Source organism: Eulemur rufifrons, chromosome 7 (genome assembly GCF_041146395.1).
Source record: "Eulemur rufifrons isolate Redbay chromosome 7, OSU_ERuf_1, whole genome shotgun sequence".
Taxonomy (NCBI): domain Eukaryota; kingdom Metazoa; phylum Chordata; class Mammalia; order Primates; family Lemuridae; genus Eulemur; species Eulemur rufifrons.
Window position 1 is genome coordinate 67,085,462 of NC_090989.1, and position 21,715 is coordinate 67,107,176.

Genomic DNA, 21,715 nt, shown 5'->3' on the forward strand with positions numbered 1-21,715 from the left:
ACAGTGTCGACAGCAGACAGGGCAGAAGGATTTTCCGGGTCCTTCCTCTTCACCGACAGCTCTTATTGGTGCATGTCATCTATGTGTCTGTGACTACGAGTTTGCACATGGAAAAGAAACACCAAGACACAGATAAAGACTGCACCTGAGGACACATTTGAAGAAACAATTCTACTGGGCACGACTAGTTCTCAATACCTCTCTTCTATTTCCGAAAGGCTTTTTATTTTACTGTGAAGTTTCCCTTCCAAACATAATAGAAGTGAAGAGTCCAGGAGATACAGCTGACCCCTAGGCTGTCCCCAACTTGGGATGAAATCTGTTCTAGAAAACAAAGGACTAGCATGAAGATGCCTTTCAGGAAACCTACCGTTTTGGTGATTTCATTTTCAACTTCATGTAGATCTGAATGTTTTTCCACGGTAGTATTAAGAAAAGCTCTCTTTAATTTAAACTCTGTCACGAAGGTTCTAACTGAAAATGAAAATGTAGCCCGTTAGACCACACAACAGATGAAACTATGCAAGGCTGTGTGTTTGCAAATCTCTGGAGTATCCAGCTTTACTCCCCCTCACAGGACAATCTCTGTGCATGTCCTTCTCCTTGAGGAAGGAGTCCGTCTTTCCCTCTTGTAGGTTCCTCTCTAGCAAAGTGATCATCTACCGGGCTGAGCCGAAAGCTTAGACTGAGCAGACCTTTGGGGGAGAGACTCCCAGAGTCTTCTGTGTAGGCACAAGAGCTGCTGAGAGAAAGAGCCTTCTTGACATCTCTGGAGTGCCCAGCAAAGCTGTGACAAAGGACAAAGAAAGCTGGTCTAAACAATATAATCCTAGGAGCAGGGGAGGGAGGTGTAGTGCCAGGCACTAAAAATGCTCACCAGGCCTCATAAGGCTTCAGACAGAGGAAAGCTCTTGCTTTCCGAGGTCTTTAACTGAGTTATACCCTCAATTTGGGGGGGTGCCTTGGTTTCCTAGAGCCATCCCCATCCAAACCCCATTCCTCTTGCTCAGTGTAAATGTCCTAATTCACCGATAAAAGAGGCTCCCAGAGGTTGTCTGCTTCCTAAGAAAGAACACCCAGGCTCTCAAGGGCCAAACTTAGCATTCAGGCTCACATGTGTCTGTCTTCACAGTTCTTTCTGGCTCTATACTGTCTGTGCCCCAAGATGCCTGATATTCTAAGGACTACCAGGGGGCTGCAGAGAAAGGTTCCAAACATTTGTCGTGGGCCTCTACTCTCGGGGCTGCCAGACTCCACGATTACAAGCCGTGTAATGAAAACAACCCATATTCAAGACGCTGTTAGGTTCAGAAATGAAAGAAAGCAGCCCCACTGGCAAAGCCCATTTCACTCATAAAATAAAATCCTAGTTAACACCAATTTGTGCTCATTGGGCCCGAGGGGAATGGGACCTACAATGCAAAGGCAACCAAAAATTAGTGCAGCATGCTTTATATCTGCTCTTATCTTCCCTTATATTGAATTCTTATCTTTCCCTCTGGACAGAAAAAAAAAAAAAAAAAAAAAAAAACCCAACTCAACACACAGAAGTCCATGAAGCTGCTCTTTCACGGAAAGCTTGCATGCTGAATTAAGAAAAAGGCCCGCAAATGAGCCAGGGAAAACATTTAACATCTTATACTTACTGTCTAAAGCCCTTAATCCTTATTTAACATCTTTTTGCTTGTTCTACAGTTCAGTGAAGCCAGCTGCTTAGGACTCTTTCTGAGCAGCAGGGAGTTCTTTGAAAACATTCTTGGCCAAATGAAAGCATTTCAGCATGCTCTAATTTGCATGTTCCTCTGATGTTTATGAACAATGAAGCTAAATGACTTGAAAAGGGAACGATGATTGTTAACGATAGAACTGCTCTCCTCCTGATCCCTGCTACCTGTAGGACACTCCGCACACAGGCTTCCAAAACAGTCGTCCTACTTCATTTTCACATCTCACGTGTCTAGGTTTACACCCAGACTCTCTGCATAGAAACACACATTGTAAATGTCAGGTGCACAGATTGGTTCTGAATCAGGTCAGCAAATGTGGCCTCTGCTTTCAGCATGAATATGAAGATACGTCAGTCTCCTCCCAAACCCTGCATTCTCTCCAGGCAGGGTATTTTTGAAGACACACCTTCATGCCTGCAGTTCCATCATTTGGCTTTAAGTCAAATTTTAACTTCAATTTTACCTATTGATTTCCCTATGCTATCTAAATGATTTTTTTGGGGGGAGGGGAGGAAGACCCATAATTACTACTTTGCATTCAGAGTAGTTTATTGCTTTCATTGCTTTTAATTCTGGCCCAAAAGCCTGAAGATTAATGTTAAATGATATCTACCATCTGGACAGTTCTTTACCACTTTCAGAGCTTGCTCAAATACACTACTTTATTTGATCTTCACAATATCCCTGAGTGGGAAACAGAGCAGCTGGTAATTGGATTTTACAGCTGAGGAAACTGAGGCTCAGAAGTCGTGTGCTGTGGTGGTGGCCCTGGAGCTGGAAGCAAGTCCCTGGAGTCCTGGGCAAATGTACTCTCCACAATGCTTCAAAACAGAATCATTTCCATCTTCTCTTTCTTAATCTGAAAACTCCTGGCTTATTTCTGATAGAGTGTGGCTAAATGGAGTAAGTTAACCCAATGCAAATATATTATTAGAATAAGAGGAATTCTTGATTTTGACTGGTGTCTACATTTCTAGATTCTTCTTTTTAAAATAATGTTTTGACTTGATCCTTGCATTTTAAACAGTTTTCAAAATTCTACCATTATTTTAGGAGGGTACCAACCTTCTTAAAAAGTCCCTTCAGTCTACAGGTAAATAGCACTTTCAAAAGACATAGATAATTGCTCTCTCAAAAATATTTACTGAACACTTTTTGGGTATTAAGTATGGCAATGAGCAGTTTAAGACCATTCAAAGGTAAGTCATTTCACTTGCCAGTTTCCTTATCCAGCTTAGAAACTCTGTATTTTTCAGTTTTAATTTCTTCAACAAGGTAGGTACTAAACTTGGCGTTCTAACCAGGGTCATACCCTGCACACAGGAAAGCTCTTATGATTAACACATTATTGTGGAGCAGGGAGAGCTGTGGGTTGGATACCAGGCCCCTCATCAACCAATTGCATAAGCTTGGCCACTTAGCACCTTGTCAGGGCCTTGGTTTTCATTTCGTTCGTTAGTTTGCTTTTTAACCTGTAAAATGGAGATTATATTTAAAAATCAACCAGCTTTATGAATCTGTCAAATTAGGGAACAAAATATGACAAATTGTGTGGAATAATTATGACAGCAGCTTTGTCAAAATTATCTGCCTGTGGACAAGAACATGAAGATCATTTTCAAAAATTAAAAGAATGTGTGGATGTGGTAGGACAATCAGGAGTTTGTTCTTTCTTTTCTCCCCCTGAACTGTTTTTCTTTACTATGTAGTCAGAATATCCTTTTGATATATTTGTTTTCTAACTGCAGGGTGGAATGGTTAGACAAATAATGTTATGCACAAATGATGGCATATTACACAGTCATTAAAATGTTTGGATAATATTTTTAATAACGTAGGAAAATGTTTAAGATATAAAGTTTCTACGAATATCATATGATTTCAACTACGTAAAAATATAGTGCACATCAAAAAATTGTAAAGTAAGGTGCTGTATCTCTGAATATTAGAATAATAGGCAATGTCTTCCACTTCCTTCTATATTCCTTAAGTTTATACCTTGAACACATATTGATTTTGAGTAGGGAGAAAAACAGTAAATGTTACTTTGTAAAATATATTGTGATCCAGATAAATTCCAAATAGACTAACTCTCTTACCCAAATTGCATATTCCTTTTTCCAACTGGTACCCAACTGGGCATTTGCAGATAAAGGATCCCTGAGTATTGTTGCACATGGCCAGGGGCGGGCAGGGGTTCGAGAGGCATTCATTCACGTCTGCAGAGAGAAAGCAAGACCACACTGAATCTGCAGCAGGCAGAAAACCATAATCCAGTACAGTAAGTACTTACTAAGGGGCAAATGGCACTAGGTGAACTGGAGCCTCAAGGATGAGCAGAAGACCACCTGTCCTCAAGGGGCTGACCACCTACTGAGGGTAAAGGCAGCTATATAAACACTTAACTATAAATACAAGGCAGGATTTGGATGTGAAGAGAAAATAGCAGATTTTGATGAAGGGGAGAATTAAGTACTGTTTAAGATAACATCTAGACTATGACTGGGAGAACTTTAATAAACAGACTTGGTGTGTGGGGGATTCTAGGCTGAGGCACTCGCACATTAAAGGCCAGGGGTAGGAAATGTAGGGGTCTTTAGGGAGCTGTAGGCGGTCCAGTGTGGCAGGAATGTATAAGGAGCCCGAGGAATGGAACCAGATCAGGAAGTTTGTGAGTGCCACACAGCAGTACCTGGCGCCATCCTGCAGACAACACAAATGCATGCTAATTCTCAAGGACGCAGGAAATTAACGAAAAAATCTTATTCTTCTACATTATGGAGGCAAAAGGAGTTTATTGGATAACCCAATGTGTAGACCACAGGACGTGACTGTTTCTCTTACCCACACTGCAGTCATCCCCTTGCCAGGAAGGTGAGCACACACATCGGTAGCCATGACTGGTAGGGTCCACGATGCATTTGCCGTCATGAAGACAGGGGTTCGTGGCACAGGTGCTGACTAAAACACATTCCAGGAAAGAAGCAGTTAACCACATAGGAGTGTAAAGGCAGCTCTAGGCAAATATTTAATTCCCCCAGCTAATATGTGATGCTTGCTTATTTCTGTTAACTTGCCCTGAAAGGCCACACTACTAAAACAGAAGGGGTTCCTGAGAGGTGCAGAAGATGAGTGCAGTGGGACTGGGCACAGGTACCACTTTGTGTCCATATGTAAGTGGCAGACAACCGCGTCCCTCAAGGCAAGAACTGACTCAAATCAAGTGCTGCTTACAGGTCGCTCAGTTCAGGATTGCCGATTACACTGCCTTTGTGATATTTAGAAAAATCTATTTGAATTTAAAGCACACCTTAAGGGGGAAAAGGATCTCTGATCAACTGACCCTTCCTGCTGCAAGGTTTACTCTGTGTGTGTGCACGCACACGCACATTTTGTCTTCCCTCTTGGACTTCTTTGTCAAAATCATTGCATCCTTTATCCAAGAATCTCCAAATTTAACTGGGCCTCCACATATTGTCCATCATTTAGAAAATGATCAGAGTTGAGAACTACAATGCCCTCTTTTTATGTAATACAAAAATGGGCCCTACCTGAATTCATCTAGGCCCTCATGACAAACACACTTCAATGTCATCTTGGACTCCCAGCTCCCAAGAGCAGAGACCACAACTCTGTAGTGCTCCGTGTAAGTGGCAGCTTCACACTCCAGTTATGTAATAATTGCTTCATAAAGGTTTCTGACACATACTTAGAAAAGCTGAAAGCTACAACATAACTGCATTGTCTGCAAGGAGTAAATCAATGGTAGCATGAGAAAAAGAAGGTGGAAGTCAAGAGTCCTCACTCCAAAAAAATAAACTCTGAAAACAAATGAGCTAAACCTAAAGGTGGTGTTCTTATTCTTCACCGCTACTTTAAATATTACCTAAAATCACCTATACAAGCACAGCACCTAAATAACAAACGCTGTACCCATGAACCCTGGCACAAAAATACATTAACAGTAGGTGGATCTGCTCCTAATACTCGCTATAGTTATCACTGGAATGGCTACCACTGGCTTTAAGGGAGACTTGTGAATTCCGTTCCATATAGTATTGGAACATACTTGGCCTGTGAAGATGAAGGCTGTGAGCCTTGAAGCAAGGCCCCCAAGCTTCCCTGAAGAGGGTCCACCTTTCACTTCCCAGAGGTGCTCAGATCAGCGGCACAAAGGGGGCACTGTGGGGCTGGCAGTGGGTGGTAGAGCCCAGGGTGACTGAGGCTGACTAGTGGGAACCATGTCGCTCCCTGAGCTCCCTGCTCCAGCCACTACAGAGCACCTTTCTTCTTTCCTTCTTCCTTAAGATGCCAGCTTCCGTGTCAGCCCTTCTCTAACAGCAGTTTTGCTTTCCTGGGTCTGGACAAGCCAAAGTGCAATTTGAACAAGACGTCAAGAGATACACCATCCTACTTCCTTCTGCCATTCCTTAAATGACAAAGGATAATTTGATGGCTTTATTTCCTTGCACCAGCAACTTCAACATGGCTATAAAGATAACCGGCCCCCCTCAGTGCAATGTGAAGGTGCCCCAGTCACCCAGACACTGAGGAAAAGTGAGCTCATCGTCTTTCTATTTACATGTCCCCCGCCCCCATTTACCAACTAGCACCATGCTCTCTGGGAGACAAGGAGCTTGGGCTTCCCTGGATCTGGAGAAGCCTTCTGACGCCAAGAAGGCCCTGGTGACTGCAGTGCCAGCTGACTGACTCAGGGGCTCTGGGCTCTGATCCGGGAGCAGGCACCCAAATCGGTCCCTGTCTCAGACAGGCCGCCTACAGCTTCCTTACTTCACCACCCCCACCCTCCCATCCGCATCACTGCTCTGGCCTCAGAGGGGTTACAGGCCTGCTTGGAAAGCTCTTGCAACTCCAGGGCATTAAAAGCTACCCTTGCACTATGAACCAACATCACACACGGCCAAAGCATCCTCTCCTCTTTCTTCAGTTAGAATTATGTAACTAGGGGTGAGAAAATTAGGTCCACCATGACCTTCTTATACGCTTTAAGTGTTTCAACAGGAAGCATTTTAGGTCACAAAACACACTCTTTCAAGTACTAGCCATTTGCACTCACAGGAACCCTGGGCCCCATGCAGTTCTCATCCTGGGCGAGACCCAGCACTCAACGTGTGCTTGTGACACTGTGTTTTACCTGAGGCTGAAGATGACAATGCTGTGGGGGACCAGGTGCTGCTCTGAACAGCAAAGGTGGCAGATTTAGGAGTCAACACTTCAGCTGTGGAAACATCTGTGGTTTGGGGAGAAGGAGACGTTCTGAGGAAATGTGAAGTTGGGCTGTGCTCTTCTATAACGCCAAGCCTTGTGGTCAGTTCTTTTGCTGACGTGAGTACACCAGTCGGAGGGATCGATCCAGTGGTAGCGTCTACGTGCACTTGGTTCATCTTTGTGCTGACAGCACTGTCTGTGGAGATTTGTGGCACTAGGATTTCAGGATAGGTCGGCAAGAACTGCCCTCCAGCCGTAGTCTGCACAGCTGCAGGGCCAGTGATCAGAGATGCTGTGCTTGATGGGGTGCCGGGAGTGGTCATGGGAGGTTGAGAGATCTCAAGAGAGGTGGTTGTCAAAGCTGGAGACACTGGGGCTAAGCTGGTGCTCGTGGCTGGAAGGGTTTGCTCTGTGGAGGACTCTGTTAAGGCTGGAGGTAAAGGGACCTCCGAAGGAGAGCTCACTGTTACGGCTTTGATGGGCTCTGTGGTCAGAGACACCAAGCTCAGTGACTTTGACTCTGTAACAGTTTTCTCTTGGTGTGAGGTGCTCTGGTTCTTAGTGCCTGCTGTTTGACTACTGTGGAATGTTGCCGCAGATGCTGCCACTGTCGACATCTGAACTGAAGTCACAGGAGTCCCCCTTGCCCTAGGCAGGACCAGGGAAGACGACGAATGTGGTAAGGTTGTTTGTGAGACAGAAAGTGGGGCAGGGGTAGACACTGCCAAGGATGTTGGTAAAGGTGAGGGTGAGGAAGACAAAGGTGGAGATGCATCAGAGGTAGACTTTAGCAGGTACACAGAGGCCCTGGTTGATGGTAAGGCTGATGAGAACAACTGGTGGGATTGTGACACTGAGGGCAGAGGCAAAGGAGACCCTGAAGAAGAAGAAGAGTCACCAACAGATGAAGCATCAGTGTCTAGAACAACCGAAGTGTTTGGCATATTAATGGTGGATGTGTAGGACGGAAGGTTGGATGTATGCACAACCAGAGACTCAGTGGAAGGCTGAGCATATCCCCCATCATAGGATGAGATGTTACTTCTTTCAGTCTGAGCATGAGAAGAGGAAGAATAGTCTGAATGTGAAGAGTTTGAGGACTTTACATAAGAGGTCGAGCTCTCCCTGATGTCCGAGGATGAACTGTTATCTGTAATGGATAGTAATGTCCGTTCTCCTTTGGTGAAAGTAGATGAAATGTAAGTGTGGTCTGTGTGGTCGCTGGAAGTCCTTTGTTCAGTATCGGTGCTGCTCACTTGATCGTAGCTAATTCCAGTGACTACAAAGGAAAAAGCCAAAGTTAGGTCAAGTAAACAAACAAGAAATCTCTGAAACACACAGTATAAAACAGACTTTCAATGTCCTATCCACAGACTGAAGTGGGTGAACCTTTCTTTGGAGAGGTGGTTTACAATGGCGAGTGCTCCGAATAGAGATGGTGTGGCCAAACGAGTGGTCAGTGTCTGCTCTTGGCCGACTGACCTCCCGTGAGAAGCAGCAGCAGCTTCTCAGAGGAAATGGTAATAAAAGAGAAGTGGGGACCACAGGCCTAAAAATAGAGAATAGCTCCAAATTCCTGCCACATGCCTTTTTTGGTAAAAACAAATTGGTATCTGAGAAGCTCTTAAGACCCCCAATAAAATAACTGTTATGCCTAAATGGAAAAAGGAAAACCCTCCTAACTTTCCATTCTGTATAATGAGATATTTCTTTCCCAGGAGATTGGCCTTAGCCACAAAGTGGCTGGTCCCCTTTATTTTCAGCCTCCCAGCAGACAGCGTCCCAAATGCCTTAGGTGAGTGTTGGGGGTGAATGTTGGGGGAGGGGGATGTTGGAGAGGGGTGTTTGCCTTCCTGAGGTGGGAGAGCCTAGAAAGTTCTCTTCATAAAGAGTTTGTAAGATACTTTGTGGGTGGATCACCAAGTTAATCATCCTAGCACTTTGAGTAAATGGACAGATGAGCTGAAGGGACGCGTTAAGGGGCTCTGCGGAAGACACACCACCTCCGAGGGCGCGCGAGGCGGCCAGCGACTGTGAGACCAGGCCCGCGCCATCGGTCGCGTTCAGGCGCGGAGTGGCGCTGTCCGCTCCGGCAGAGCTCCCCACCTCCGGCGAAGTGGCGCGGGTGCTGGCGTTGGTGGCGGAGAGAGACCGCAGCGTGCGCTCCGCGACTCCAGCCAGAGTAGCCGAGGTGTACGCGCTGCGAGGGGGAGCCCCGGCCGTCCCGTCCTCCATGTTGTCATCATCGCGGCTGTCTTCCCTGGCTACAAGAGGAGGGGATAGTGAGTGATAAATGCTGAGGTGGAGTGGCAGCACCACACTGAGCCTCACCGCCCGGGCTGTGGGGCCTGGCGCTTCCCTGCGCCTCCCGCCCTTTGTCTGATGTGAGTTGCTGTCGCAGGAGCACTGACTGCAACCTCAGCAGGCACTGCCTATCAGCACATCTGTTGGGGCAACTGGATTTATGGGAAGGCTTATCGCTTCAGAGAACAGGATCCATACTGGATTTCTGCTCGGTGATATACATGAAGAAACAGAGTTTCTGTCAGGGAAATTGGCAGTGGTGGCGGGGGAGGCCAACGGTGGGCAAAAGACTGACGACCCTTTTGGGGCTTTAGAAGTTTGCACAGGGCCCAGTGCGGGAACACGACCTCCCTGGAAGGCCCTACCTCCTGGTGGGGCCAGAGATCCATGAACGCTCCTCATTCTATGGAGCCTCAGGACATAGGCTGAGAAACTCGCATGTGGTCAGAGGTGAAAGATGGGCTTGTTTTTTATTTTCTTTTATCTTTTTAAATGCATTTGTTTTATTTTATTGACGGGGATGGAACAGGGAAGGTGACACGTGAATAAATATCCTTTTCCCCCTTTTTTGGGTACATATTTTATGCTATAAATCTAAAGAATCTTAGAAGTATCTTAGATTGTTAGATTAGATTATCAAATACACCCTTCTTTTCAGAAGTGACAAAAATGAGGTCCCATTCTTCTTGGCCTAAATACTTCATAATCTGGCTATATGAGGAAAGAGACTCTTTTCCTGGTTCTTACTCCCATTCCCGGCCCAGACTAGCCCTTGATACCCCATGGGCACATTTTGATGGAAAACAGATGTAAACGTGAGTGTTGGGTAAATTCATTTCAGGATGGGTTCCAATTAACGGAGAGACGGGAATGAGCGTGGGGACAGGACACACAGTGACCTCAAGCAGCACTGGAAAACCCAGGAACCAGAGGGAGCCAGGCTGCAGAGCTCGAGAGACCTACGGAGAGCCCACCAGGAGAGGCTCGGGAGCAGGTGTACCTAGGCACGATTTCTCTAGGCAAAAAGACAAAAACCTTGGATGGGGAGATCTTAAACGCTCTGTTCAACAAAATTTAGGCAAACAGCCACAGCAGGGTTACAGGCTTAACAAAGTGGAGAGTCACAACCTGAAGCAGAGGGGCTGAATCTGAACACACAAAAAAGAACAGACTGAGAGCTCAGAAAGGCTGGATTGCCCAATCAGTCAGCTTTGGGTGGTTCCAAGGAAACGAGATAAAGCTTTGTGCTGATCCACAGTGAGATGGCTTCAGGAATGAGGCTACTCCTTACCCACCTCTTTATAATTGCACTCGGAGAGCTAATCACAATGAAATCCCATTTTCCACAGGAACTGACTGAGCATTAACTGCAGAGAGGAAGGGTACTGAGGAGATAGATGTGAAAGGGAAAGGCTACTGAACCTAAGATCCTGGTTTGAGAAGGTAAAAATCCTGAGCCCCGCTGTGGGGAGGGTGGAAAATGATTCCTTTTGTTTAGGAGATAGATAATGTGTTTTCCAGGCACAGACACAAAAGAGTATAAATATCCTTTACCTGTATGTGTGGTATTCTCTCATGATAAGCATATGCTTTTGTACATCACGTGGGTAGTAATAATGTGCTAATCTTCCTCATCAAATAGGATTCTCATATGGGGGAAATGGAGCTGCTATTATTAGTGGTGGAGAGGTAAGAATTTAAACCTATTAAAAGCTTAAATGATAAGTTACTGCATTTTTGCTTTAGTCAGAATACACTTTACATTGATAAGCCTGCTGAGAATTGTTTTTAAAAATTATCCAACAGCATTATTAAAACGGAACATCAAAAAAAATTTTTCTCAAATTGATAAATTGGACTTCATCAAAATTAAAAACTTTTGTGCTACAAATGATACCATCAAGAAGTGAAAAGACAACCCACGGAACTGCCTGCAAATTATACATCTGATAAAGGACTAGGATTTAGAATATACAAAGGATTCTTACAGCTCAATAACAAAAAGACAACCCAATTTTAAAATAGGCAAAAGATTTGAATAGACATATTCAAAGAAGATATACAAATGGCCAATAAGCACATGAAAAAGCTGCTCAGCATTGTTAGTCAGCTGGGAAATGCAAGTCAAAACCAGAATGAGATACCCTTCACATGCACTAGAATGGCTATAATCAAAAAAGATGGACAAGTACAAGTGTTGGTAAAGATGTGGAGACATTGGAACACGTGTATGTTGCTGACTGGAATATAAAATGGTGCAGCCACTTTGGAAAGCAGTTTGGCAGGTCCTTAAAAGGTTAAAAATAGAACCACCCTATAATCTGAAAATTCCAAGAGAACTGAAAACGTATGTCCTGAATGTTCACAGCTGCATTATTCATAATAGCCAAAAGGTGGGAACTACGCAAACATCCATCAATGGATGAAAGGATAAACAAAATGTATACCCACACCAAGGAATATTATTCAGCCAATAAAAAGGAATGAAGTAGTGATACATGCTACAACATAGATGAACTTGGAAAACATGATGCTAAAGGAAAAACACAAAAGATCACATATTGTATAATTTCATTTATAGGAAATGTCTAGAATGGGCAAATCCACAGAAACAGAAAGTAAATTACAGGTTGCCAGGGGCTGGGAGGAGGGCAGAATGGGAAGTGACTGATGATGAGTATGCGGTTTCTTTTTGGGGTAATGAAAATGTTCTCGAATTAGATAGTAGTGACGGTTGCACAACTTGTGAATATACTAAAAACCACAGAATTTACATTTTAAATGTGCACATTCTATAGAAAGTGAATTATATCTTGATAATGCTGCTAAAAGAAAGGGAGAATTTCTTTTGATGAATGCCCAGTCATTTTCACCTTCTAGAAGCTCTGTGATTGAGGCCAGTATGGGGCCGTGGGTTGGGCTGCAGGGCCAGAGAAGTCCCTGAGCTGTGTGGGAGGAGGAGGCGGCAGCAACAGTTTCTCAGAGAGGTACCAGAAAAAATTGGGGATATACAGGAATATCTGTATCAACCAGTGAGAAGAATGGCTTGGGGATAATGAAACTAGAGGGGCCTGGGGAGTTATTTCATCAATGCCTGGTCTTAATGTGCCTCAGAGGGCATAAGTATCTCAAGTCCCTCCCCCCTCTGTGTGGTACACTTCTGTGAAATGAAAACTCACTCGAACGTTCTCCACGTGGTGCTGAAGAATCCAGGCTTTCGGAGGAAGATGTGGACAAGGACTCTGAGTAATTGCTATCACTCAACACCGTGTTACTTCCTCTGGACTGTGGAGCAGAGTCCGAGACCTGGTTCAAAACTGAAGTGTTCACCACTTCGGGATATGAGGCAGAGCTTCCCGTGGCATCTGCAAATGTCTTACTGTTGGTCAGGAACCAGCGTGCAGTGCTCTCTCCACTTCTGGTGGATGGGACTGACCTGGACATGGACTCAGTCTGTGACACAGAACTTCCATTTTCCGCCTCAGAGCTGCTGGCAAGGTGATGTCCTCTGAAGGCTGTAAGGTATCACAGGAAAAAAATGCTGTTACGTGGATATGACACCAAGGAGCTGGTGTCATCAAAGAGCATGCTCTTCTTTGGAGATTACAAATGGTCTTGAAGAGATTCCCCTAAGAAAATTCAACTATTTACATATGTCCCTAACAGATCAAGTAAAGATGGACTACTTACTTGGGGAATCATTTTGCCAATGTAAAGATCTAAGTCCAAGTTCATTTACTGGGGATGGCTCAATGGATTCGTCAGCACTTGAATTCCTTCTCGATTCCACTGAAGAGAGTGAAGAGTGGACTGAGGCTGAAGTCGTGGCTGTCTTAGACTCCTCAGGGAAGCTCTCTGTCTCATTTGTAGGCCCCAGACTGAGAGTTAAAGACCGGAGCGTCCTCGGGACACCATCAGTGAATGTGGTGGCAATGTGCGTACTCTTTGTCTGACTGACCGAGAGGCTCTGGAGACCGGTGGAGTTGTTAAGCTCCTCCATACTTCCAGAAGCTACAACAGAAGAAGATAATGCTTCAAAACTACTCAGGAGTTTGAGAAAATCAGGAATGCAGATAGATACAAATGATGTCTACTACATTTTGGTGGCTAAATCTAAATACTGCAGACCTAACATAGATGCAAACATCTGCGTGTGTTTAAACATACATGAGCAACCAAGACATACTCTCACTCTCTCCTCACTAGCTCTAATTGGCATAGAGCTAAGTGGAGAAGCAGTGAGGTCCTCACCAGGCACAATGAAAAGCTTATGTTCAACTAAAAGGAAAATAGGAGAAAGCAATGCAAATACTTATTTGCCTTGGTTTTTATAGAGGAAGATGAGAACTTCTTCTGAATTCTACATTATAGATTAAACAGGACAGGTCATAGTGACCAGGTTTTTGTCATTGTTTTGTTTTGGTTTAGCAATGCAACCCTTTTGTTCAAATGCTATTATAGATTAAAATCCTATACATAAAATGAATAAAAATGGGGTTACTGCAGGATGCCCAGGCCCCAGGTCACCACTGAGGAGGCCTGGGGTTTTACAGAATATGGTTGGGACACTAATGGCCTAGAACAATAATCCCCAGCCTTGTCACCATCAAAGGCTCCTTATTACTCCTCACCTTATGGCCACCATAGACTTTATGTTTTGAAAGACTATTCATCAAACTGCATTTATTAAGTAACAGAACTTCTAAACTAGCAGGAAACATTCATGATTACCCCATGAATTTGATTTAATCCCATCCAAAAACAAACAGGCTTCATTACTGTAGTTAGTCTCATTAAGCTTTAGAGAGTAGCTTTGAAATCTACATGCTCCAGTGGGGCCCCAGGAGATGAAGCACTCCAGGAACAATTTTTCTAAGCAATGGATGGCAGCCATTGGGTAATTGTCAAGAACCTCAAGAAGTGAATTATACACCATTGGTCAAAATGCATAGTCTGCTCTGCATAAGCATGGGTGGCTCGCTGATGGCTCCCTTCTGCAAAAACTTTCCAAAGCGAAACCTGAGAACTGACCTCCAGAGGGGTATATTAAAATCTTCATTCCAAACAGGAATGAACTGCAGGAAAGCTTGCTGAGTAGAAAGAAACATAGTGGGTAAGACCAAAGGCAAAAAAGAGAGTTTTTTTTTCTTTTTAAGCTAAAAATAATAAAAAGTACTCTACACCTATATAGTAAAAGCCTTTGAGCTATTAATTATGACCCAGAAAATGGAAAAAGGAGGTTGTCATTATAAACAGTTCCTTGAAGATCAGTCTTATAAGCAATCATTACCAAAAGCACAAATAAATTTTAAATAGAGAGAGCGCACAGGAAACAAAAGTTTCCTCTTACTCTTGTGCAAAACCATAGAACCAGCTATACCTAAAACATAGCCTGAAGCTCTGGTCACTGGACCTCAGTGAAGACAAAATGAAGATGCAGACAATTCACAGAAACAAAAGAATAGAAAAACCTGTGGATACAAAAATAGGATCCCAGACCACCCAAACTCACCCTTACTTAAAAACAAAAACAAAACAAACAAACAAAAAACACATTAGTATTTAAAAAAGGGAAAGCATAACAGATATGCCCCAAATCCTCACTCAACCACTTAGCTTCTCAGGCCTAACTTCATGAGAGTTATCATCTATATCCACAAAATTACAATCATCAGATCACTGCATGTTCTTTCAAAACAACTTTATTCTCAGTAAACTGCATTATTTCATCCATTCAATGTACCCATCAAAACACAATGATGATTATATTGGGGTCAGCCTGGATTACCCAGGCCTGTCCACCTGTGGTGGTTTTAGCAAAAATGGCCACAGAAATACAACCCTGAAAGTCACAAATGCTGAAAGTCATGACAGGAAAATGGCTCTGTTTTTCCCCAAATCTGAGAGCTCTGTAGAACGCTACTTCTTCATGCCATCATCTCATCTCATCATTATCATCATTATAAAAAGCTACCATTTACTGACCAGGCATTGTGCTAAGTACTTTAAATATGAATCTCATTTAATCCTCATGGTAAAGCTATGAAATGTGTGTGAATACTTCTGTAGACTTGGAAGTAGAGGAAATGTTTGGTCAAACTAATCTACAATCACCACTTATATTACTCAATGAGCACCTGCTAACTAAATCTAAGGGGAAATGTACCATGTTTCTAACCAAAAAGTCAGCATGCCCTTCCTTGCTCATCTGTACTCCTGAAGGAGCCATTCAAAAATGGAGGGACCATCCAGCTGGGAACAGAAACACGCCAAGTCCCCATTCTTTATAACGGGAGGTGGGGAGAATGCCTACTCATCTGGAGAAAGTGCACAGGCCACTCTCCAGTCACAGCACAAAATACTGGAAGCCAAGGCATGCGTCAGAATGTCCAGACTTGACTGCTATCCAGAACTTGCCAAAAGTACAGCTGAAGCAGCTGATATTTGAGAAAGATATGCTAAATCTCCAACCTTCTGAGTTATTTATGCTCTCTCCCTTTACAAAGTGAAATCACCACAGAGCCATTTCCCTGGACCACATTAGCTTAGCTGCCCACAGAAATACTTTTATAAGTTGAGATCCATTATTATACCCTCAGCTCCTATTGAGAATCTATATGAACTATCACCTTTGAAAGAACATTAGCATAATTTCCACAAAGCAGCAACTGAAGGCGTTTTCCATTATGATCCTCAACATTTCTTATATAAATAGCGCTCTTAGAATTTACTGCCCCACAACACTTACGCCTATGGATGAATTGTGTGCTTGCCTTATCTGCCAACAATCGTCTGCCACACCCGGTTTCCCTTTGTGCCCTGGTTTCCAGGAAGCTCAGCGCTAAATTTAGTGCTCAATTGTAGCCACTCTCACACAATTCAACATACACATATCTCTTTCCACCTTTAAAAGAGAGCTTTTCCCCGTTTGTTGCTTTACTGTTTCCTCCAGTTACCAAATCATACATGGTCATTATAGAAAATATGGGAAGATGTAAAGCAGCAAGGAAAATCATTTCAAATGGTTTCTGATCTCTTTTTGTTAGAATCTTATTTTGTTGCCTGGGCCTATATCTGCTTTAATGCTGTAAGGTGTACAATGTGTTTTTGGAAGCAGGTAACTCCTGACCATCCCAGCCTCAGAAGAGGTTGTACAGTTGTGATGCAGGCGCATTTCTGGGTAGTGGAGTGAGGAGTGGAAGGGGGTACAGAACCCAAAGGCTGGATGTGTGTGGAGTAACAGACGCTGAAACTAGGAAGGGTATTTCAGAGCAACTGGTCAAATCCTTTCATGTTTCAAATAAGGAGCCGCCTCCTCCCTGTGCCAGCCTCCTAGCTGTCATCCTCGTGTTCACCGGTGAGAAGCATCACCAATCTGACGGGTCTAAGTGCCAGGCTTTTCACTGGGTCACTTTACCAGTGGATGGCAGAGCCAAGTGCCAAAAGGCACAAGCCCCCACTGTACTCTCTCTTCACTCCTGTTTTTTCAGAGCTGGCCGGGCAGGCTAGGTGGAGTCCGGGTCTGCCTCTGGCGGGTCCTGCTGGCTCCTGCCAGAGTGCCAGAGCTCCTGTATCATGCAGTAGAGAGGGATGGTAGCAGGTGCTAGTGTAGCTTTAAAAATAAAGCACAACTTTGTTTCCCATGTGGCTTCAGGTCCTTGTGCACGTATTCTCTGCATCTCCATGGGGAGGAGGGGAGGTTGGAGGCTGGATTCAGATGTCCTTGGCTGCCTGGCGATAACCCCCTTTAACAGCACTCAGAGCCCTCTGCAGTATCTGAGAGGGTGGCAGGACTCTACCTAGAACAGAACACCCCATTTGCTAAAAAGGAAGAGAAATGCTCTGTAAAAGACGCAAGGAATAGGAAAGATATGGTGGAACTCTCCAACAAGTAAAAGTATAAGGTCCTAAAAGGACAAATGCTCAAAGAGTTTGAGGGACAATTTTTTTTTTTAGTGTTGAATATAGGTGAATACAGAGTCAAGTCCAATAAAATTAGAAACACAGGATGATTTTCAAATTTACCACCACAGTAGTATGTTGAATTTAAATTATAAATATTAAATGACCCTAACCAGAATTAAAGTGTAGCTTCCTAGAAAATGCTTCATTTCCACTCTTTAGTAAAGTTGGTTATAAATCACTGAACCACAAAACTTTGGAGCAGGAAAGGATCACAGCTTTTATCCAATCCAACCAATGTTTATGAATAATCTTAAAAAGCAATCTTCTAAAAACATAAATCATAGATTATATCCATATGTAGTCAGCAGGAAACTGTATACAGAGTATATGGAAGAGGAATTGGCTGCTTTAAATAGACATTCCAGAAAGGACCTTTGGGTTCGTTTTGCTTTGATGACATAAACCCAAACTCTGAGTCTTACAAAGTACTTCTAAAAAGCTCTGACCTAAAAAAATTTTGAAATGACAATTTGTGAAGCAACCTAACCTCTCTTTCTCAAGAATATTTCCAACCTTCTCTGCACTGCTCCCTATGGCATGAGGAAGAAAACACAAGCAGCACACACAGACTCTGAATGAAACCTCAGAGAAGAGGAAAGATTGGCAGAGTTTCCAACATTCTCTTTGGCCCAGGGCAGGATGTGCCCTGTTTGGACACATGTTAATCCCCGTTTCTTATCTGCTGCACCTTGTCCTGGGGTGGTGAGGAACCTAAGAGAAGTAACAGACACAGCCTGTGTCCTAAAGAAGATTACAATCTGTCTGGGCAGAGTCATTAGATGACCTGGACGACAAGGTGTATAGCACAGAGGACCAGAGAGTTGAAGAAAGGCTCATGGAAGTGGAATACTTGAGCTGAGACTTAACTGATGCACAGGAATTGGAATGGCAGACAGAGGACAGCACTCCACCTGCACTTCCTAACATCATGCCTTGCAAACTCCTGCATTGTGTACGTCTTTTTTTTTTTTTTTTTCTCAAAATGACGCCTGGAAAAATTTATACCCATGTTTTATTCGCCATTGAAGGAAACATTTTTGCAATAATGAAGACATAAAAATCTAACTCCTAATCAAATGGTACAATGCTCACCATTTCATGTACCCCAGCGTGTGGCCTCTTATGTAAGAATATACACCAGTAACACTTAGTCTTTGTTGCGTGTGTGTATGGGGGCGGGAGAGAGGGGAGCAGGGAGTGGTGAACAGAAAGGCCTAGAGCCGCCACAGACCAACTACTATTTTTCTCCTTATATCGTTAAAAAACCATATTTTAAACATGAACTTCAATACTGAGATAAACTGTATAGGTTGCATGTACTTCTACCCCAAATGCTTGGCTTTAGAGGAATGACACTTTTGCTTAATGTCTTTTCCCTTTATTCTCTATTACCAGCAGGTAACTAGCTGGCTATACACATCCATCTATGTCCATTGTGAATGACTGTGAGGTGGTAAGCTGGGGACAGGAGTACTCACATGAGGAGTGGTCCAAGGGAGGAGAGGAAGCTGGGGTCCTGGAGAAATGCAGCAAGGAGAGATCTGGTCCCAAGGAATTTCTCTTCCTGGAGAGGGTGGTTGGTTCTCTGGTCTCTAAGGCAGGAGGAGGGGACTGGCTCAAAACTGAAGTGGTAGCCACTTGGGTGTGCACAGTGACTTCTTCTGAGAGCCCTGTCCCCACCTCCAGTGAGCCCTGGGATGGTCCACTCTTCGTTTGAAAAGGGGCAGTTCTTCCTTCGAACCCTGAGCTACTGGCCAGCAGGTGAAGCCTTTGTGAGGCTGAAAGCAGACAGCAACAATTAAAATTCTACCAGCAGACCTCAAAATGTCTTAATGTGCTTTTAGTGGGCTCAACTTTGACTTCTATAAAATATATAGACATAAGAAGAAATTAGGAGCAGTAAGTCATTCTATGAAAAATGAACACCTGAAAGAGGGACCACAAACCAAGACAAAGACTGTTCAGATCTCATAAAGACTTCGCATTTTGCGGTAAAATTAACAGGAAAGGGGCACATTGGCGCTAAGCATCAGACAACATAGAACCAGAGATCAGTGTCTGATCATCGTGATCCATCACTCATGTCCCACAAAGTTGGTCCCAGAATTTATCTGAATTCAACAAAAAATTCCCAACATCTGGATGACCAATAAAACCAGGCAACAGCACGTGTAGAGCTCTGTAGCCGTCATTCATGAATGCAATACAAAATACTTTCATATGTATCCTTTACAGAATTGAGTCCCCCAACCAGACCTCCCATGACTAGGACATGAAACTATGGAGTCATCTTTGACCACTTCATCCTCTACTCTCAGGCCATCACCACATCCTGTCCATTTTCCTTTGTGAAGTCTCATTACCAGTCCCTTCCTCTCCACCCTGTGGCTGCCAGGCTATACCTCAGCACCTGGTGTCTGGATTTCTGTGTCTGCCTGGGTGGTCCCCTGACTCCCAGGTCCCTCCATCCTCCCACGCCATACAGACATCTTGTACCTGCCTGCCAGGAAGATCCTCCTCAAATTCATGTTAGTCCTGTCACTCCCTTGTTCAAAACCTTCAGTGACTCTTCCCACCACACTAGATCTAAAATGCCTGGTTTCCAAAGTCCTCCATGACTGTCCCTAACCCCATCCACACAACTGTCCCACCCCCTCCTCCTCTCCTCTGTGGGCAACTTGTGCCGTCCCCAAGGGAGGCTGCTGGCCTTGCCACCCACAGAGGCCATACTTGTCTTTCTCTCCTTTGTACCTTCACTCACATTGTCCAGGCATTCCAATCCTCAGCTGCCTCTGCCACCTCGCTCAGATACACAGGTGTAGACTCTAATCCCAGCCATGAAACCTGTTAACTGTTTGACCTACACACGTTGGGTTAATTAACTTCTCTGAGCTTCTGCTTCCAAATTTCAAAAATGAGGATAACATGGACTTCGTGGGCTTGCGTAAGGATTGAGAGGCCAGACTTGGGAGTATGTAGTAGGTATCTAATCAGTGCTAGTTTTCTTTGTCTTCTCTTCCTCAATCAAATCTTACCCATCAAGCCCCAGTCCCTTCTTGAAATTCTTTGTTAAAAATAGCAAACCACCAAGCTGTGCAGACCAGAGCAAGAACAACCATTTGAGCCACATCAACACAAAGAAACCCCAAGCCTGGTTTCTTTCCCAGCGATGCATCCCACCAGACCTGGTGCCTCTGAGATGGCAGCCTGTGGCAGGATCCCTGGGGGAGGGGGAGGTTTGGATTCCGACTGGCCACGGATCATAGATGCTGCAGGGTCGGCCAGGCTGCTCAGCAAACCTGCACTCTCATCTGGGCTGTACTTATAAGCATGCCACAGATGGGGCCTAAGTCACAGCTCTGACCCCACCCCGCCCAGGACGCCTGGACGGACACAATGACTTGGAGTTGGGGGGAGGAGGAATGGCAGAAATTTTGTTTTCCAGGACTGAACATACTTGAATGAAATGAGTGTCACCAGCACAAACTCACCTAAGGTGTTGCTCTGCGAAGTCAGGGCTGTTGCCATCCCAGGCAAGTGCCCAACAGGTGAAATGGTGAAGTTTATTCTACTTGAAGAGTCATTTCTTCCTCCAGCATCTGCTGTTTCAGTTCGTAGAGTGAGGTGTTCTGGGGCATCTGAAGAAGCATGGTTCTTTCTAGAGGTCTGAACCATCACACCCTCTTTGGAGGCCACTGTTGAAGAGTCCTTTTGATCCTGGTAGAAGGTGATGTTTTCTCTGTGGGGTTCAGTGTTACTTTCTGGCCAGTGGTTTCTTATACTGGCTGAAATAAGAAGAACATGCATCATGGAAAAAAGAAAAGTAAGCCTTCAGAAAAGACACCATGAGATACATCAGTAGAGAGTGGATTCAAGTAAAATAATTTCATCTTTCTTTTTCCTCTACATTAATTATTCCTACAATCCAATTGAAGAAATTATGAAGTGACAACACAATCTAGGATTAAATTTTATAGTGTGTGGAATAAATGATGAAAATAAATAGAAAGAGATCAACATAGAGCTCAAGAGGAGCATGTGAAACTCTGGCACCTGGGCAGGCTCAGAGAGGGGCGTGGAGGAGGAAGGTCAGGTGTGAGCAGAGGGCAGGGGGCACCTCATACGTGCCAAGGTTGTGAACTGTGCCTTCTGTGGAAGTAGGAAAGTAAAAGCTGGCAGCCCCTAATCCTGACACCTGCTCTTACAGGCAGGAGGTGGAGCATGCTCAATTAGGCTAAAATGTGAAGGATTTGGCAATGTTACTAAAACTTTTCTAATATAAATAGGTTTGAGGCAGTAATTTCATCTTCTTTGAATTTATCTGAAGGAAATATTCAAGAATGTGGACAAAGATTGAGCTGCATAGATGTTCATTACAGCATTGTTTAACAATAGCAGAAGGAAGGAAGGATGAACAAACTTAAAAATCCTACAGCAGGGTATCAATTAAATCAGTTACAGTATATAGTATCCATATGAAAGGACTCTAT

At 44.0% G+C, this 21,715-nt stretch overlaps 1 protein-coding gene across 3 annotated transcripts in view; it reads right to left on the reverse strand.

Annotated features, from left to right (window-relative positions):
• HEG1 (heart development protein with EGF like domains 1) overlaps positions 1-20,956 on the reverse strand; it is a 52,702-nt gene extending 31,746 nt beyond the window's left edge. Inside the window, exons 1-9 of one of the 3 annotated variants that reach the window (XM_069475139.1) lie at positions 20,717-20,956; positions 18,704-19,003; positions 12,951-13,271; positions 12,440-12,775; positions 8,960-9,220; positions 6,883-8,235; positions 4,572-4,688; positions 3,827-3,946; positions 371-474 (exon numbers count right to left, since the gene is read on the reverse strand). In XM_069475139.1, the coding sequence (XP_069331240.1) occupies positions 371-474; positions 3,827-3,946; positions 4,572-4,688; positions 6,883-8,235; positions 8,960-9,220; positions 12,440-12,775; positions 12,951-13,271; positions 18,704-19,003; positions 20,717-20,900 (3,096 nt within the window). In that variant the 5' untranslated portion in view covers positions 20,901-20,956. Of the gene's footprint in view, positions 1-370; positions 475-3,826; positions 3,947-4,571; positions 4,689-6,882; positions 8,236-8,959; positions 9,221-12,439; positions 12,776-12,950; positions 13,272-18,703; positions 19,004-20,716 lie in introns of those variants that run through there. The other 2 variants (XM_069475140.1, XM_069475141.1) reach the window with 2 other exon arrangements.
• Between the last annotated feature and the right edge of the window lie 759 nt (positions 20,957-21,715).